Here is a 19,666-nt window from a genome sequence, read left to right as displayed (position 1 = left end):
GAACTCCGAGGAACCCCACATCGAAGGCTCCATGGGGCCGAAGAGTGCCCTCCATGGGGCTCCAATGTGTGCTCTCCACCATGTGTACTCATTTCTGGACAATCTTCTCTTGAGGTCGCGCTACAATTGACAAGTGAGTCAGAGGTGCCAATGCAATCAAGGAATGTCTCTCAGCATGTGGTTTCATAATAAAATGAAAAGAAGAAAAGGTTATCTTCAGCCAGCACAGCATCTACAAGCTCTGTTGGATACACAGAATGGGATGGTATCAGTCAGTCTAGATCATGTGTTTAAAATATTGCCAGCAAATTGATGATTATAAGGTCAGCTCTGCTGATACACATAGCCCATGGTACAGGGACTTGTAGTTTTAACAATTTATCTCATGTTTTGGGCAAAACATATCAGACCATTACAATGGGTATTACTACCTTTTTAGATACTTTTGACTGTGGGGCTATGATTATCTCTAAGAGGGTGGACTCCAGAATTCGGTTTATTTCTTAGATCTGGTGAGAATGGTAATGACTACAAGATGCCAGTCTGATGGGCATCTGGGCGAAGAACAAGGCTACTCATAGTGTGAATTTGTTGGAGATGTGGGAGGCAAGTTTAACTCTTTGGCATTTTGCCCAAAGCTTCAACTTGGATCACATTAAAGGCAGGACAGTTCTTGGTCTCAGAGTTTGCAGTGCTAGATGGCAGTACTCATGAATAGGAAAGAAGACTGCAGAGTATATGAAAGGGGAGTCAAATGTGCGGGTCCACTGACTAAGTTGACAGCAAGTTCATTTGAGTAAATGACACTTAGCATCCATGTTTTGCAGTGTCTTGGGTCAAGTTTCAACCAGGGAACTCTGGCTCTGTTTGCTACTCCAGTGAACATACAGACATAACTTTCTTTTTTTTAAAAAAAACTTGGTTCCAGTGATCAAAGGCATAAGAGATGGATGTGGATGCATTGTCAGTGCTTGGACTAGAGGGTCTTCATTATGCTTTCCTACAAATTTCACTTCTGCCAAGTGTTCTAAGAAAATTGAGATTGGAGAGATCTTGAATAATTCTGATAGTGTTGGTTTGGCCACGGATTACAGAATGACCATGTTTTACATAAATTTTGCAAACGGCTATAGCCCCACATGCATTGCAAATACAGTGGTACCTCGGGTTAAGAACTTAATTCGTTCTGGAGGTCCGTTCTTAACCTGAAACTGTTCTTAACCTGAAGCACCACTTTAGCTAATGGGGCCTCCTGCTGCCGCTGCACCTCCGCTGCACGATTTCTGTTCTCATCCTGAAGCAAAGTTTTTAACCCGAGGTAATATTTCTGGGTTAGCAGTGTGTGGTAACCTGAAGCATATGTATCCTGAAGCGTATGTAACCCAAGGTACCACTGTACTGCCTCATCTGGGTCTTTTGACGCTGGGTCTTTTGAACTATGGTTCACCCAGATATGGAGAGGTTCCATCTCACTGCTTGAAAATTGAGCAGGAGAATATGAAAAGTTGTGGTTTCTTAGATATCATGATGGACATATTTGTTTCTTGGAGTCTTTCAGTGATCTGGATCTGAAACTATTTAACTATTATCCTTCAGTAGTTAAGATTGAATGACATCAACTTGGAGTCAGAGAATTTACCCCCAACTTGAAAATAAATCCAGAAAGTCTTTTTGTCCAATGGATGGGTTTTTGCTTTACCCTATGATATTATACCAGTGCTTTTTTCTGGGGGTACTCCAGGGTTATGCAGTACTGTCACCTTTTTTCTAGAACAAAAGCACTGGTTATAAGTGTAGCCCTTACTGTAACAACTTCATGGTGAGTGTCAGCACCATTTTTTTTTCCTGGAAGAAAAGCACTGATTATACCCTTAAAAGTACTGCTATAAAAACAGCTGTTCTGGATTTATAGGATTAGGAAAGGAAGAACAAACCAAAGGGGAAAGAGAAATATTTAGTATTCCCAACTTGAAGTAACTTCAAAGAAGCACTTATCCCTTTTCTTCCCCTGAAGGCCAAATATTCTGTTTAATATTTTGCCCAAACGGATACAGTGACATTCAGCTTGATCCTGTGCAAGATTATTTGGAAGTAAATCCCGCAGTGTTCAGTATGGCTTCCTTCCAGGTCAGCGAATGCACCAGCTTTTGCTAGCCTGATGCCTTCCATACGTTTTGTGATAAAACTTGTATCAGCTCCAACCTGTGTGGAAGGCACCCAAGTTGTCAAAGACTGGTGTATAGAGTTGGTGCCTGGCTGTAGTCCTTTTGCATTCTTGCCTGGTAGGTAAGTCTCACCAAACACTGGGGGATATAATTCCAAATAAACTTGCCTAGGACCTGGGAGCCTGTGAATAAGCTACTTCCAAAAGCCCAAGGGCAGTATCCTTCAAAATAGATGTGCTGGTGCAGTCACTTTTGGCTACACAACAGAACTTCCCTTGCATCCCTTCCCAAAAATCTGTTCTGGAGTTTTCCCCAACCTTCCAGAGCAGATCCAGAGAAGGCAAGGAGAGAGGAGAGGGAGGGGAAGTTCCACTGTGAATGCAGAAATCCTTGCGCTAGTGAAACTACTTCACTGGGTACCATGTGGATAACTGCAAATGCTTCAAATGACTTGTCCTTGGGGCGTACAAGTAAGGTTACCAGACATCCTCGTTTCCCGGGGATAGTCCTCAGATTTACAAATCAGCCCCCATACAAAATCCATTGAAGTTGAAAAGTGTCCCCGGATTCATTGAAAAAAATCTGGTAACCTTACGTACAAGATTAACAAGAAAATTCAACTGGCGTGGTCTCCTTGGTTGGGTGTGAAATGCAATACCAAGACACAGCCATTCTGTTTGTGAAAACAAAGCAGAAGGCATCAAATGCAAAAATGAAAGTCCTGTGTCAGTTGTTTGGGCATGTATACCTAAACCAACTCATCCCTGAGTGGATGATCTGGCGAAGGGCAAGAGAGGACGGTCTCCGGCTGTGCCATAGTTTAAAATTCCTGCAGCCATGCTCCTTGCCCTTGCCAGCACTGATTGGGCAGTGAGCGCCACTCCTAGGTGGGGCCCACTGCTGGCAATGCAGCAACAATGCCAAGGAGGTGCCGATTTCCGGCCCCGGCCAGATCACTGCAGGGCCTGATGCCTGACCACAACGCCACCTACCAGGTAATGTAAGCAGACTTGCAATAGACAGATTAAAACAGAAACAAAAATGGGACAGTCCTAGGCTAGTGATAGGTAGCTGACACTACCTTGGTCTCCTGGGGACCATTTGGGAATAGTAAAAAGCAATTTTGCAATCCAGTTTACCTAGGTGTTCAGCATAGTTCCTGTTCCTTGAGCAGTCCAGTTTTCTTGTGGTAACTTATAAGGTCACCCAGTGAGTTTGATGACCAAGCAGGGCTTTAGGTCCATCCAAAACTAACCACTATGCCACCACAGGCTCTTTATTTTGGATTTTGGAAGTTTTGAAGGTGGTAGCAGCCCCTTCCACACATTTTTCAAGTTATGGAGGGGTTTGTGTGAGCCCTGCTATAGTGGTTAGGAGCGGTTAAAATCTCATCTCTTCCATCGACTCAACAGTTTACTGTCCCCCACATTGCACACTGGTGCAGCAACAGAAAGGAAGTGATTTGCTCAAGGTCACTGTCTTTCAGCCTTGGGTCTCATCTGCAATGTGGGGATGATGATGATTACTGAGAATGACCTTTTCAAAGCCCTTGAAAGTGTTCTGAGTGTTGTAAATACTGTAAAGTTTTCTCCATTTTCTCAGGTTTAGCTGCGAGTTTTTAAAAAGAAAAGACAGTGTAATTTTGTGGAAAAGAATGCACATTACAGTTTTATGTGAGGTTCATCTAATGCTGTAAGTAGGACGATGTTACTGCAGTTATTAATGGTGCACTTATTAGGTAGTTGAATGTGTTTTTCTCTGTCTTTACTCTTACAGGCAAGCTAATGAGGAATATCAAGTGCTGGCTAACTCATGGCGCTACTCTTCAGCATTTTCGAACAAACTTTTCTTCACTATAGTAGATTATGATGAGGGCGCTGATGTTTTTCAGCAGGTGAGAAAGTGCATTCCTGAATGCTAAGCTGCTCTTGTGTCCATCGTTCTAATATATTCATACTCTTGGTTGCCTTAATTGTATGTTTCAGACATGTTTCACCTTTTTTTTTAGAGGGGGTAAGCCCAAGCACAGATGATGGAGAGACTGCTGTTGTTACTGAGGTTATTGATGAGAAAATTCCACCATACTCCTTTAGCTGCCACTAAAAATGAAGAATGTTGCTGTTCTGAGAGATCCGCAGCAGTTTGCTTCTGCTGCCCACAAAAATGTACACATTGTTCATTTTTTGTAGTCCAGATGATCATGAAACTGTGGCTTAGATCAGGGATGAACAAACCTTCCCACCCCTGTTGAGGAGCGGTTCCACTCAGGGCTAATCTTTTGGGGGGAGTGGGCAAATCCAGAAGTGTTTTCAATTAACTGATCTGGAAGAAAGACCAATTTTCACTATGCCTACCTCAGATTTGAATTCCCAACCTAGGTAAGTATGCCCAAAAGTAACCCTCAGTGAGTTTTATGGGGCTACTGTCAAATAAATATGCAGAGGTTGGGTGGGGATTTTTTTTTTTTAGTTCAACAGACAAAAATTACTAGTATTCTGAAAAGCAAGTGAAATAAACTGCTTTCTTACTTTACTGTGCTATATATACATACACGCACAAGCACATGCACACACACATATACACACACAGAAGCCTACCACTTCTCCCCAGGCTATACAAGTAAACAAGTTTAAATGTTTTTTAAGAGTTCAGTTTATTTTTATAAAACAAAATTGCTACTGCTTCCAGTTATCCTGAAACTTTGACACTAATAGTTTTATGCTAAAATGTAGGTTATGGCCGTCTGTAACCAACTTGCCAGGTCATTTTCTCCCCCTTCTCTCCATAATGTATATCAGTTGTCAGAGATTTGATGCCATTACCTGTGTTCTCCCATTCTTCAGCATCGGCTGCTGTTGGACGGAAAACACATACCATGATGGCATCACATCAGATGTAATTGAATATATATGTTATGGGGGAAAGGGGAAGAAGAGTGTGGCACAGAGAGACTGTTTTTGATGGCCACCCTAACACAATATGTAGCTTTTGTCCTTCCCTATTGCTGATACCTTTTTACCTTATTGCTGATTGCTCTCTTTCTCCTCTTCCATCCTCTCTCATGCACCCCATGGACCTGAGTAATTGAGTTCACATAAAATGCATATCATTCAAATTGCTTACTTCTTTTAAAAGACCTCACTTTTGCTAGTTCACAAAGCGAGCTGCAGTTCAGCAAAGCTATGTGCTGTCTTCTGAAATATTACATTTGACCAAAAAAAACAACCCACAACCAACCACATTTCCTAGTGCCTCATATTTTGCAGTTTCATGACATATTGGGTTGTCAACAAATATTCCGTGGAGGAAGAGAATATGTTGTACTTGGAATAAATCCAATTATTTAACATCCAGCTTGATTATTGTACATAATTTGAATTTGCAACATTTAAATAATGTATTTATGTAACATAATTTAGTTGTGTAGTGAGCATACAGCCCTGGTAATGAAAATGGCTGGGCTTGTGTATGTCATTAGAGGCAATCTTGTTCCATCCTCGTTGCTTTCACAGGTTTCTTCACTCAGATTTCAGGGTAACCTTATATGTCCACATCCCTGAGTTCTGAGAGAGAGAGAGAGTATAAATAAATACAATATTGCCTTTCGTTAGTGGAAAATAACAGCTTGGATCCCGACATAGCTTTAAGGAAATTGGAAGGAAAGTTTCCTGTTCCATCCTTCCCTCTGCAGTTACCTATGATGACCAAGGAGGCTTGGAAGCTCTCTTGAAGAATGTGGGATGAGGCACAAGGGCTATTTGGAGAAAGATGAAGCAACAGGAACTTTTCTCATGAGAATTTCCTTAGCTTAGGATCCAAACCTGATTTAATGCAATTCCCCACTTCTTTTAGTGCCCTTCCCCATGTTTCATCCCACATTGTTCTGGGAGTACCCCTGAACACAAGATATTTTTAAGAGATACAGTGGCTGCAGAGAAAATGATGGGTCAGGAAACATTTCCTTATGTCAACTTCTACAAGTTAGCTTATCATAAGATCTAGGCTGGTGATGATACTTAGCTTTTATATTTCATCTTTTGAGTTCCAACCCCCCCCCCCCCGTGAGAAGCAATGAGAGGTACTCAACTGACTGTTTAAAAGCTTAACTGTTCACATGGGGATTCCTACTACCCTGATCCTTAGTACTCGCTGTACCGAACTTTTGTACATCTGTTGAATATTGTATTGTATAATTTCTGTTTTGCAAATTGCCTTGTTTTTACAATAGAAGGTGATCTGTAAATGGCTTTAAATACATAAATTACATGTGTGCAGCTGACCTGCACTGTACTGACCTTATTGTTCCCATACAGTAGATGGGGACTTGATAGAAGCCCAGTGGCTTGATTTAATGGCACATTGTTAAGCATGATATACAATATACTTCCATACTTTTAACAGTTTCCCAAAAGGCTGACAAAGGACAGATATGCTTTTTTAATATTTGGTGGCATCTTTGTTGTCTCTCATAGCTCAATATGAACTCTGCTCCAACGTTCATGCATTTCCCTCCGAAAGGGAAGCCCAGGAGAGCTGACACATTTGACCTGCAGAGAATTGGATTCGCAGCAGAGCAGTTAGCTAAGTGGATAGCTGACAGAACTGATGTTCATGTAAGTCACTTGACAAAGTTAAGAGACTCATCCACACTTATCTTCATGTTTTGTGACAAACAGACCGTAGGAATTGGGGTTCCCTCTTCCCCACTACCTTCAAATGATATCCCCCCCCATAAGAGTCCTCTACAAAATGTATTAAAATAATAAAAGTGCCAGCTGTGCTACTCTATCACTCTTTGGTAACTCCAGAGGGGAAAAAATTAACGATGTATTTCAATCTTGCTTTGGTAGCTAAAATATTAATCTGGCTGTCTCCTAGCAGAACATGAGGAATGATATTGTACCAATTAATTGATTAATGTGAGCACGTACTTGAAATATTTCTTATTGCTAGTAATAACTCCCAAGTCTAACACTGAGTAGTTGTTGATTTTTTAAAAAATAATGCTGTAGATGTACAATTGGTAAATATACTGAACAACTTTATTTAACTGCATGCAGGCATAGTGGGCAAGAACATTGTAGGAAAAGTATTTATCTAAAGGAAAAACTAGAAGTCTCTTTAGAATTAATGAAGAATTAAAATCTTGACTGCTTCTTAGGGTTGATGCAAAGGGGACTTTTCAAGAAACTGGGGGATGTTTTTAGGTTCACTGCTCAAATGGGGCACAGCTAACCAGCACATTCTCTTGTGCAAACATCACTAAAATGAATTGATGACTATAAGTTCCCTTTCATTTCATCAGGTCTAGTGCAGGAGAACCTTGCAGTGGAAATTCTTTCAAGTTATCTCCTGAGTTTAGAGCACCAGGCCCCTTTGCCAAGCACTTCCACTTCTGTGTGCTGTTGCTGTGACTAGCATAAACTTGCTGCCATCTGAATGTGGTTTTGTAGTTGCCAATGAAGGCTTTGAGGAGGGGTAGCCAATCTGGTGTCCTCCGGGTGATTTGGAATACAGTTCCCGTTGGATCCAGCCCAGTGCTATTTTTCTAGAAAAAGTGGTGCTGGAACTCACTATGAACACCCCCCTTGTTCTCTTATAATGGCAATGGTGCCCACCTGAGAGGTGCTGGAACTGTGTTCCTCCTGAAAAAAGCCCTGCCTCCAGCAAGCATGGTATCACCCACACACTGAAAAATGGGGAAAAAGCAGTTTTAATTGCACTTGTGGCATTTTACTTAACTAGATGCATACAAGTTTAATTGTGAATGGCTGGCTCTGTTTAGTATGTAAATTCTCTATGCCTAGGTGTATGTCTACTTATACAGTGGTACCTCAGTTTAAGCACTTAATTCGTTCTGAAGGTCTGTACTTAACCTGAAACTGTTCTTAACCTGAAGCACCACTTTAGCTAATGGGGCCTCCTGCTGCTCCCGCACCGCTGGAGCACAATTTCTGTTCTCATCCTGAAGCAAAGTCCTTAACCTGAAGCAATATTTCTGGGTTAGCGGAGTCTGTAACCTGAAGCGTATGTAACCTGAAGCATATGTAACCCGAAGTACCACTGTACAGCAGAAAGCAGAAAACACATGACATGCTTTTTCTTGTTTTACAGATCAGAGTGTTCAGGCCCCCAAACTATTCAGGTACCATTGCATTGGCTCTCCTGGTGTCGCTAGTCGGTGGCTTACTCTACTTGCGGCGAAACAACTTGGAGTTCATCTACAACAAGACTGGTTGGGCAATGGCAGCACTGGTAAGCGAACTTTTCATTTTTTTTTTAAAAAAAAACCCTTTTCGAAGCTCAATTAATTTGATTGTTTATATAACAAGATTTCAAGTCCCATTCGCACTGTTAATGAGAGAGCCCTGCATTAATAAATAGGTTAGCGAGAGACAGCATTGATTGTGAAATCATAACAGGAACAGCTGGGCCAAACCTCAAGGGCAGTAAACAGTGCTAGCATGCAATTAAGAGGTTGCCGATACCCTGGCTAATTGTAATTGGTTCCAGTGTTGGCAGAAGTTGGTTAAATTGACATCCCCCCCCCCCCAAAGTTCAAAGGCATGAAGGTTACAACTCACAAGTTAACAGTTGCTCAGAACTGGGGGGTGGTAGGGTGGGTATGCTTATGCAATTAAAGATACTGATAATCACTGTTTTATCAGATATATAACATTAGTTTTAGTGACTGAAACGTAAGATAGAGCTGGGCTCCTTAAAAATTGGCATGGGAAAATATGAGCCACATGGCTGCAGCTAATGTTAGGTTCTTGTACCAAACTTCTTTTCTATGACATCTTTGCTAGGTAAGAGCTTAGCTTTAGTGGGTGGGAGTACAGCTCCCTCATCTGAAATCTCAGTACTTGAATCCACTGTTGAAATACCTTCATTTATTGTTCAGCATCCGTTATAATGAATCTGTGTTGCATAGTTGTTTTCAGTCTTTTACTTGTGCTGCTGCTTTGTTGTTGTTTTAAAAAATCTCTGCACCCATGAGAACAAGGCAATTCTATTTTAAAACAAAGCTGTCACCACCACCACCCGCCATTGAAGTTTATGAACCTGACAGAATAATGGATCTGGGAGAACTCCCAAGTCCGAGAGTATTACTTATACTCCCACCTCCACATTGAGCTCTTCCTTTTATTGTTACTTCCTTCACGTGTAAGTAACAATGCTGCTAACAGTGCATGGTTCAGTTGCTGAATTGTCATGAACCAGATTCAGGTAGGTAGCCGTGTTGGTCTGACACAGTCCGAATAAATTAAAAAATTGTCCAGTAGCACCTTAGAGACCAAATAAGTTTCTTTTGTGTGCATGCAGTGTCTGAAGAAGTGTGCATGCACACGAAAGCTTATACCCAAAACAAATTTAGTTGGTCTCTAAGGTGCTACTAAAGGGACGCGGGTGGCGCTGTGGGTTAAACCACAGAACCTAGGACTTGCCGATCAGAAGGTCGGCAGTTTGAATCCCCACGCCGGGGTGAGCTCCTGTTGCTCAGTCCCTGCTCCTGCCAACCTAGCAGTTCGAAAGCACATCAAGGTGCAAGTAGATAAATAGGTACCGCTCCGGCGGGAAGGTAAACGGCATTTCCGTGCACTGCTCTGGTTCGCCAGAAGCAGCTTAGTCATGCTGGCCACATGACCCGGAAGCTGTATGCCGACTCCCTTGGCCAATAAACAAGATGAGCACCACAACCCCAGAGTCGGTCACGACCGGACCTAATGGTCAGGGGTCCCTTTACCTTTACCTAAGGTGCTACTGGACAGTTTTTTAATTATTTATTATTTAGTCATGAACCAGTATGCTAAGCTGTCCCCATTGGTTATAGTAATGGCTATTGAACACAGGGACACCATATATACATTTGCTTTTTACTCTCATTTTACCATATAACCTGCCCCACGTTTGTTCACTTTGGGGGCTTGTATATACATGCATATATGTAAGCATGCATCATTAAAATATATTGTAAGCTGCCTTGACAAACATTGGTTTGAAAGGCACTGTATTCTAAAATCTTAGAAATAAATTCAACATTTTTTTGTCCACCTTCTACATCTCATGAGGTTGGCTCTTGCTTGCAAAAGCTCATGCCAGAACATATTTGTTAATACTTAAGATGCCACAGGACTCTTTCCACTATATGATGTAGCTATAATCACACTGCACAATAGCTCCTGCTGTCCTGCCTAAGTTTGTAGCTTTCCTACCCCCAGGTACTCCTTTTGAATCCCTGCAGAGCTGGGAAGATGGAAAGGAGCTGCTTAGTTATCTTTCCCCTCATCTTCCCCACCCCATATATATATGAGAGAAAATGCAGTTAAATTGTTTGACAAATTGTCTATTGAAGCAGATTTCCAATCTTGAACTCTTCCATAGTGGTATCTCCAAAGATAAGAGGTGGTGGTGATGATTTGTTGGTAGCTTTTAAAGATCTTTTATTCATGCAAAATCATATCTCTCTTTGGAAGGAACAGCTGCATTTAGCCATAGGAATATTAAGGTAGATATTTTCGCTTTAGAAACATTTCTGATTTCTTTTTTCCCCTTACATTCTTAAATGCCACCTGCTTCATTCGTTTCTCTGCCTTCTCCATCAAATGCCACCCACACCGTTTTTCAGGTTACGGACTGCTAACATGCCTTGTGTCCTGCAGAAAATACTTGTGAGAGTCTTCCTTTGTTTTTTCCCTTTATCCCTAGTCCATAAAGCTAAAATAAAATAATTATGAATCTGACGTGGGAGTTAGACCAGACAGTGGGCAGTACCTGTGTCACCTGAAATTGTTGCTGAATTCTTTTAAAGTGGAGAGGGGAAATAAAATTGCACTTTCTGCAGGAAGGAATGCTGAAATTTCTCTGCTTGCTCCTGAGAGAAACTGCTTCCTCCCAGTTTGTTTTCTGGTGCCCAGGAGGAGGGGAAAAAAATGCTGATAAAAACAGATTTTCTGGGGTGTGAGGGAAGAGAAGGTGAGGGAAAGGTCCCCTGTCTACTCATCTGTGGCATTAATCTACATGACTCACATTCTGATATTCAGGTCATGCCACCATAATATATAGTTTGACCTATATATTTGGCTGCAAACTTGTCTGACTTGCAGGATGTAAATAACTACGAATCTCCCTGCAGGGATATGGCAGTAGCCCAGCGGGATTTGTTACTTTTTGTCCTTGGCACAGAAGGCCAGCTGAACATTTTCCAAACTGCTTTGGAATCACCTGAAAAATAAATAAATCTCAAAACCAGTTTGCCACGTGGTTTGGTAGAGAGTGGAGTTAGGAAAACAATTCCACAACCCCCTTGGGAACACAATACTGGTTTCATGGTCTTTTAGGAACAGTCCATCTAGCGCCATTGGGTCAGTCTAGCTCATCACTTCTGAACCCAGCACTACCAGGGCTTTCTGAGGATTGACTATGACACTTTCTATGTGCTCTGCCATTGAGCTACAAGACTCCTAATGTGATGAGGATCTTCTTGTACTGCCAGTGTACTCTTTCTTGGTGATATCAGCATTAGTCATACTCAGCATAGACCAAACTGAGATTAATGGAGATTATTTCAGTAGGTTTACTCCCAAGTACAATTTATCTGGTTATCACTTGCTTCCTCTCGCCTTCTTTTTGCTGTTTTACTACTTTCTGGGAATTTCCTTACAGAGGTTTCTGGAAGGACCTTTTCCCCCTGGATTTTTTGAATGGAGAAGGCAGCATCTCTTTTTAGATGTAGAACATGGTGCTGGATTGAGTAAGATTGCTCTCCACTGCAAGGCTTTGAAGATGTCTACAGATGTGTTAACCTGACCCTTTTGTCCCTTGCCTGGTACAGAAATGTGCAGGAAGAGGTGTTCTGTCATCTTATGTATTGCACCTATGTCCTGTTAGAATAAAATGGGTAATGTTATACATAGTTTTTGATTCCTTGGAGGAATCATGGGGTAGAATTATTATGCTTGGAACGAAAAGCCATGTAATGATTTTAAGCATATACAGAGATGTTAGTTGAAAATAACCAATTGGACAGCAGTACTTCATTGAGCCTCAGTCCTAGGGGGTTCAGGAAATTCAAGAGTTTAATAAAAAAAAAGGAACAACAAAGAAAATCCAGTGTTCAATTCTATCTTGGTGTAGCAACTAAAACTCTGCTAAAATGGAGAGTGATTATATATTCCAAAACAGGAAGGAGGCGGATTATTAATTTGTGAAGCGAAGTACAAGATGCTATCCTTTTACCATATCCTTTTATTATGTCTTTATAATATGGAGTTGTGAGCCTGTAGATCCCATACTGTCATCTGAGACAGCTTAAATAATGACATGAATGGGGAGGTGGAGTTGAATACTTTAGAGGTAATATGAAAGAGATAACAATAAATTGAGCAGAAGTGGGTAAGCAAAGAGAGCCCTGGGGAAAATGAGATAAAGAGCAGCTCCCTCTCTATTCCTGGATTTCTCTTACTTTCCACATACCCTGCTCCCCTAATCATCCATGCATGGATCTCAAGGACTCGTCCAAAGGTGTGAGTTTGCTTTCCCTCCAGGTTGTACATAACGCAAATAACCCATTAATGTTGTGCATTAGCTCCCGCCTTAATGATGTGCCAGCTTGTTCCTTATTAATAGATAATTCAGGTGGAGAGAAGAAGGCCCAATCCAGTCTGTGAACTAGTTCAGGCAGGCAGACAGTAGGTGTGCGGTTGTCAAAACCATTCCTAACTTGATTCATGTCAATCAATAGTCAGCGCAGCTCAGAAGCTGCCAGCAGCCTCAAAAGGCTGTAAGCTGCATGTGGCTCCCTGCTGGACCTGGGATTAGCATATTTTTTGTATTTTAGGCTTGCTAAGCCTTAGGGAGAACAACACAATCATTAACTGGGCATTAAGATAGTTGAGAAGCCAAGTCCACTCCGTTTTTGTACCTATTGCTTGAGCAGTTGGTGCGTTTGCCCCCCCCTATTGCTTGAGCAGTTGGTGCATTTGCCCCCCCCCCCCATAGATAATTATAAGGAAGATAAAAGGAAGTTCCCCAGTGAGAGCTGGGGTTTTTGCCCCGAAATCTGAGAGCATGGACGTCTGTCAAGCAGGGACTCCCCTCCCCATCTTTCATCCTTGTATGTTCATTAATTTTCAAGTTAAACTGCTTCCATCAAGATTGCAGTAGTAAAGCTGTGATATGGAGAGAAACAGAAAAATTGGGGACTAGCTGTAGGTTTGAGGCAGTTGCCCTGCAAAGCGTTGGTCATTGTATAGTAAAGGTAAAGGGACCCCTGACCATTAGGTCCAGTCGTGACTGACTCTGGGGTTGCGGTGCTCATCTTCCTTTATTGGCCGAGGGAGCCGCCATACAGCTTCCGGGTCATGTGGCCAGCAGGACTAAGCCGCTTCTGGTGAACCAGAGCAGTGCACAGAAATGCTGTTTACCTTCCCGCCGGAGCAGTATCTATTTATCTACTTGCACTTTGACGTGCTTTTGAACTGCTAGGTTGGCAGGATGGTCATTGTATAGTTCCCTTCTAACCCTACAGCTGCAGACTCACTGTCAGCAGCCCCTGAGTCTGGGAAGCTACCTGCAAGTTTAAATTTCCAACACTGCCCAAAGCGCCTAATTTAGCTGTGACTGCAAAGGAAGAATGGGAACCAGTGTGCCACTGCTTGTTCCTTTGCAGTCCAAATGCTGCATTTTTTTGAACTTGGTGTCCTTTTCTGTCCCCCTGCCTGGTTTTGCAGCCAAATCTTAATCACTTGACACTATATGATGGGAGGTGATTGACACGTGGATGGCCACGCCCATCTATCAGATTGGCCTGTGAAGTGTTGGTTATTTTCGGATCTGGCTCTCCAATTGGATCATCTAAGGATGACACAACTACTCTAACTGACAGCACCCCTCCTCAAATCCTAGAGTTAGTTTTCCTCCCCCTCTACCCACATGTGAATTCGTTAGAGATAGGCTGAATTCCTCATTCCACAAGCAAGCAATTCTATAAACTTAAAGCATTACCTCATCCCCCCCCCCCCCGAGGAACTAATCTCTGAAGGCCCATTTTATTATTATTATTATTCATTTTATTCCTATATCGCTTTATATTTTCTTTTTGCTTCCTGTCTTTGCCTACCTTAAGTAATATCCTAACTTTAGTAATCTGTTTTGAAAATATACGGTGCTTGATTAATGGGATATATTTCCTGGGCATGCAAACTTAAGGGCTCCCACCTTTGTTTTGTTTGTTCTATTAATAGCATCTCCCCCCCCCCCCTTTTGCAGTGTGTCGTTTTCGCTATGACTTCTGGCCAGATGTGGAATCACATTCGTGGGCCCCCTTATGCTCATAAAAATCCTCAGAATGGGCAAGTGGTAAGTTCTCTTATTCTACCAATGTATAAAAAGAAAGATGTCATCACAGGGGCCTATAAATTCAAGTTGCAGGGGAATAGAGTATGAAAATAAGTGACGATTATTTACCTTCGGGGCAGTTTTTTCGAAAGACTTGTGTCTAGCACATGCTTTTGATAGCACATGAACTTAATGAAACTGTTTTTTAGGAATGTGCAGTGATCATAAGCACATGCTTCATCTGTAACCAAAGTTCATGTAAAATTGCTTCTACCCATTGCCTTCTAGCCATACCAGCAGATGGACAGACTGCATACTAATTATGGCTTTCCACTCTCCCTATAAATCTTTAGTGAGGTTTTAAACTTTTTTAGTATGTGTGTGCACACGTGTTATACAAAGAGATGACAAGAGGCTTTATCTAAGGGTGAGCACCTTCTACAATGTCACGATTTTGGATAGAAAATTGGACTACCAGCTTCCTTCTAATCAGCTCATGTCATGAAGTTTTTCCAGCAGTTCAGTCCTATACTTATTTATGCATAGAGTGTCTGGAGAGGCTTTTGACCTGGTAAATATGTTTAGAAATGCCGCCTAGGTGTAGCTAATGTTACTTGCATGGGTTATTTGTTTGCAATTTATTTATTTGCAAAAAGGCCTATTAAGAAAAAAATATGGCAACAGTATAAAATAACAAAAAATGCATTCATTTAAAAGTACAAAATATATTACAATTCAGTTGATCAGCTTCCTTCATCAAAATAATAATAATAATAATAATTCATTTATACCCCACCCATCTGGCTGGGTTGCCCAAGCCACTCTGGGCGGCTTCCAAGACATAAAAACATAATAAAACATCAAACATTAATAGTAACAATCTGATCCCATATAAGAGTCACAATAACTTTAAAATAAACAACTTACATTAAACATAGCAACATTCAACAATCCAGCAGAATCTAATAGTAAACATAGCTGCATCACCTCTCAGAGAAAGCCATGGTGAATAGATGAGTTTTAAGCAGCAGCCTTTTTAACAATGCTTTAGCTGCCTAGCTGGTGTGCATTGGAAGCACATTCCAGATGGCAGGTGCTGCCACACTAAAAGCCTTGATTTTTGTGGACATGAGACTAACCTCAGGAGCAAACGCCCTTCTAAGAGTGACTCTCCCAAGGCTTGGTGACCAGGAAAGTATAGATAAGGTAAGGCCTTCTAGGTGGTAGCCTGGTCTCAAGTTCTTTGAGACTTTGCATTCCAACATCAAGACCTTAAGCATGTTGTAAACATTAGCATATGTGGTTATGGAAGATGGAAGTAGCTTGTTGTTTATGCTTCACATAGTCTGTGCTACTCTTACTTCTTTTAGAAAGCCTCTCCTCCTGCAAATGAGGGGGAGGGGTTGTGAGCGAGTCACCCACCCTCCACTCCCTTAGAGCTCAGGGTTACAGTTTTTCTCTTGGCCTTGCTATGGACCTTAGGTTGGTCACCCCGGTTGTCCGGGGGGCCTGGTAGGAATTTTTCCATTTGGCATTAGGCTTTGTGGTTTTTTCGCCTACCTCGTAACAACCATCACAACTTTCATGGTATTGGTGGGTAGGTTAGGCATTGGAATAATGTGTTTGTGATGTGTGGAAGGGCTAGGTTTGGCCATCGCCCACGCCTTCAATTTTGGGTATTCTGTTAAAGGAATCCAGCGGTCATGTATTCTGTCCGATGCCTGTATGGCGGGGGGCCATGGCACGACCCTCGGTGACATCAGGGGAGAGCTTACAGTTGGATTAGCATCAACAGGCTCCACCTACTGGTGAATAAACCCCCCTTTTAGACTCACCCCTCTCCGAGTGGGTGGAGTCAACTGATGTGATCCAATGTCTAAGCCAATACCTTTTCACTTGCTGTAATCAATAAAGTTGTGGGCTTTTCTTGCCCATTAACCTTATATTACGTGTCCGTGTGTCTTCATTCCACTAAGCGGGGATCAGGTCCTCGAACCACAAATGTTCAGCCCCTTTTCAGAAGATCACCTGTTTCATCAAACAGTGTGCAATAACTGGAAAACACAGAAAGCTGAATATACATTTTTGTTATAACTGTCTCCCTCAGTGGTGACAGCTAGCTTTGTTTCATGAAACATAGTAATTTAAAGGAAGACATACAAAATTAATTGGTTTTCAGGCCTCTTCCTTTGCATTGTCCTGCATTTTGGAACCTCTCTAAAAGTATCTCCTGAATCAAACTGAGCAGGAGACAATAAAGCTGTGATGAAGAAGGAGTGGGGTCTGGTTAAAGTGAAGTGAAGTGTCGCTAGGATGGTGGGTCTAAAAGATACTGGGAAACATTGTAAATAGATTTGCATAACTTAGTGGATGATCCCTTGGTTCAGCTGTTGTAAATTCTTCATCATTTGTAATGAATCAAGTCCCAGGAGGTGCATTCCGACTGCATAATGATAATCATGCTTTTGACTTCAAAGGGTGATTTGAATCTCAGATGGCTCTTGGGAGTTTGTTTTTTGTGTTGGGTGTATATACATGGTTTTTAGAGTGTAATCCTCTTTGAACTTCCTGCTAGGATACAGAAGCGGAAGAAAAGAAGTAAGACCGATATGAAAGATAGTAAGAGAAACTGTCACAAGAAAACAAATGTCAGGGCTTTGACATAAAGACCTCCATTTCACCTTGTTTCCCACCAAACATAGAAGGTCTAAGATGGGCTGCATTCTTGAATTGTTCTTTGAAGAAAGCAGAATAAACGTATTACATTTTTTAGGGGGGGAAATTCCATAAGTCATTGAGTTAAGCTTCCTGCGAGCTGAACTTCCTACCAGTTTCATGCATTCTCACTACAGTTTAATGAAGAATAATTTGCTTAGTCTTGCAAGAGGAAATCCATTCTTAATTTTCTTTGATACCTCATATCTTAATTAGAGTAAGAAAAAAAAGTGACGGACTGAATTTGATGACTGATCTACTTGGTGACGGGAGGATAGTTGCTGATGGATGGCATAAAATGACACATTTGGTCTGGCAGCTTTGTTATGCAGAACTTTGACTAAGGAAGTAATAAATAACTGTGTCACTAAAACACTGTGTTTAGAACAGCTCAGAATTTTTCATTACTCCATTTCAGTATTTAATTTATGATGCCTTTTATATGGAGTGACAGAAAGGTGAGAAATGGCAGAGAGCAGACAACTGATGCTAACAATTAAATTAGGGTTTGTGTGTGTGTATGTTTAATAAAATGTAAGTTTTTATAGATTCGGTTTGGATTCTCTGTCCCAGAGGAGGAATATAAGGAGACCTATTTTCATTACTTTCTGCCTTTTTCTCGACATCTTATGATGTGTTGCCAGTCCTCTAATAGTTATAGTCTTTTGCTTAGGAGCTGTTCCTTCTGGGAGACATTGAAGGGTGGCTGGCACAGTTCATGTTCATATGCTAATTGTCATCACTGTCCAGAAGCAGCCCAGTATATAAGAGCTATCCCTCTCATAGCATCTCCCAGAGAGGCAGCCATGCTCATCTGTTGCAGCAGAAGCGGCAAATGGCCCTGCAAGCTAGGTAGGGGTGAAGTGAAACTCGTAGCAGTTCTAAAGCCATTTCTTTATTTTATTTTTTGACATTTTAAGGGATTTCTTAACCTTCCGCAGGGGTTAAGGTGGGGCTTTTTTGATATTGTAAACAACGTGATTTTCTCAGGTTGCTATAACTGGGGGGAAAAATCAAACTTCTCAGAATAATTTTAAATAACAGATTTTATTTTCAAGCACCATAAAATCTAGCACACGCTATTGCCCTCCTGTATTCTCCTTACAAGCACCAACATTTGTAGCACAGAAATTGCAGTTCAGCATCACTGAGTTTGAAATGCTTAGTAATTCAGCTAGAGCATAAAACAGTAAGTATGCCATCATTTTGGCGTTTGGGCTTAGAAACTATCTCCTCCGTTCTGTTCTTTGTGTGTATGTGTTCTGGAGGGCAATGGCGATGAAGGCCGTGGTGGTAAGGAGCAGTCACAATTCTGCCTTTGGGGTGCTTTTTCCTGTGGCAACTAGGTTAAATTTGCCAGGGCACTCGAGAAAATAGCCATAAAGTCTGGAATTAGAAAACATTCCATTTTTAAAATGTCCAGAATTTATCAAGTACGTATAGAAAAAAAGAAGTTAAGTCCTGTGTGCCTGCTGATTCACCGGAACATTCTACTGATTGATGCAAGCCAGAATATTTTCATGAACGTTGGTGCACAAAGCAAGAATGGGAGAGCGAAGGAGGAGCCTCAGTGCTTGCCCGTGACTTCGTAAATCATTGTTTATGAAACCACGGAGAGTCATCCAAATACGGCAATGTTGAGCCTTTACAGGGGTAATAACATTTCAAATTCAATTTGTTAACAATGGAAGAACAATAAGTGCCAAAATTCAAATATTTGCAATGCTCTGAATGTGGGGAAAGCTGGCATATGTGCGACAACGTGCTTCAGTTTTAATTACTGCCTAAGTTTATTATATTTCTGTAGGATTCACAGCATCCCCAGAAATAAAGGCACGGTTGCATAAAATTATGTATCCAATGTTAGGCCTACTCATAGTAAACCCATTGAAATTAATGGACATGTGTGCCTTAAGTTCATTAATTTCAGTAGGTCTACTCTAACTTAGTTGGATACAGCCCATTCAGAGAAAGTGTGTAGCTCCAGATAAAAAAAAAATAGGCTAGATAAAGTGCAAGGAAACAATTCTTCACTTGCATTAAATATCCAGTTAACTAATGAGGACATTCTGGACATTATCAACTATGACAAATGGTTGACAATCCAGCTCTGTTAGGAGAACGCTTTGAATGTTGGAGGGAAAACTTCTTCCATTCTCTGTCAAGGGCAATAAGAAAGCCATAATGATGTGTGGTTGAAGGTCATAAAGTTTAATGAAATAACATATCGCTGGAACAAAGTCTGAGTATGCCAGTTCTAAGGGGACAAAATAAATTACGGTGACTTTTCCATTTACAAAATAAATAAATAATTAAAAGTACATAAAACTGTCCATTCATTTGGAAAACTTCAAAATGCACAGTAGATCTTTTTATTTCTGCCCTTTCTATTTCCCTAGCTGAAATTATTTAACATTTATGAAATATAATTTTGTGTCTCTGTTTAA

General features: G+C 41.2%; 1 protein-coding gene across 2 annotated transcripts in view; it reads left to right on the top strand.

Moving 5' to 3' along the window:
• The window catches only part of TUSC3 (tumor suppressor candidate 3), a 123,797-nt gene that overhangs the window by 51,296 nt on the left and 52,835 nt on the right, over positions 1-19,666 (top strand). For both annotated transcript variants that reach the window (XR_014568092.1, XM_083755875.1), the window contains exons 3-6: positions 3,942-4,059; positions 6,638-6,778; positions 8,280-8,420; positions 14,436-14,525. Coding sequence is in view for 1 of the 2 variants with exons in the window: in XM_083755875.1 (XP_083612001.1) it covers positions 3,942-4,059; positions 6,638-6,778; positions 8,280-8,420; positions 14,436-14,525 (490 nt within the window). In the remaining variant the exon portion in view is untranslated. The remainder of the gene's footprint in view (positions 1-3,941; positions 4,060-6,637; positions 6,779-8,279; positions 8,421-14,435; positions 14,526-19,666) is intronic.

This window comes from Podarcis gaigeae, assembly GCF_964106915.1.
Source record: "Podarcis gaigeae genome assembly, chromosome: 9".
Taxonomy (NCBI): domain Eukaryota; kingdom Metazoa; phylum Chordata; class Lepidosauria; order Squamata; family Lacertidae; genus Podarcis; species Podarcis gaigeae.
This window is presented reverse-complemented; position numbering and strand designations above follow the sequence as displayed.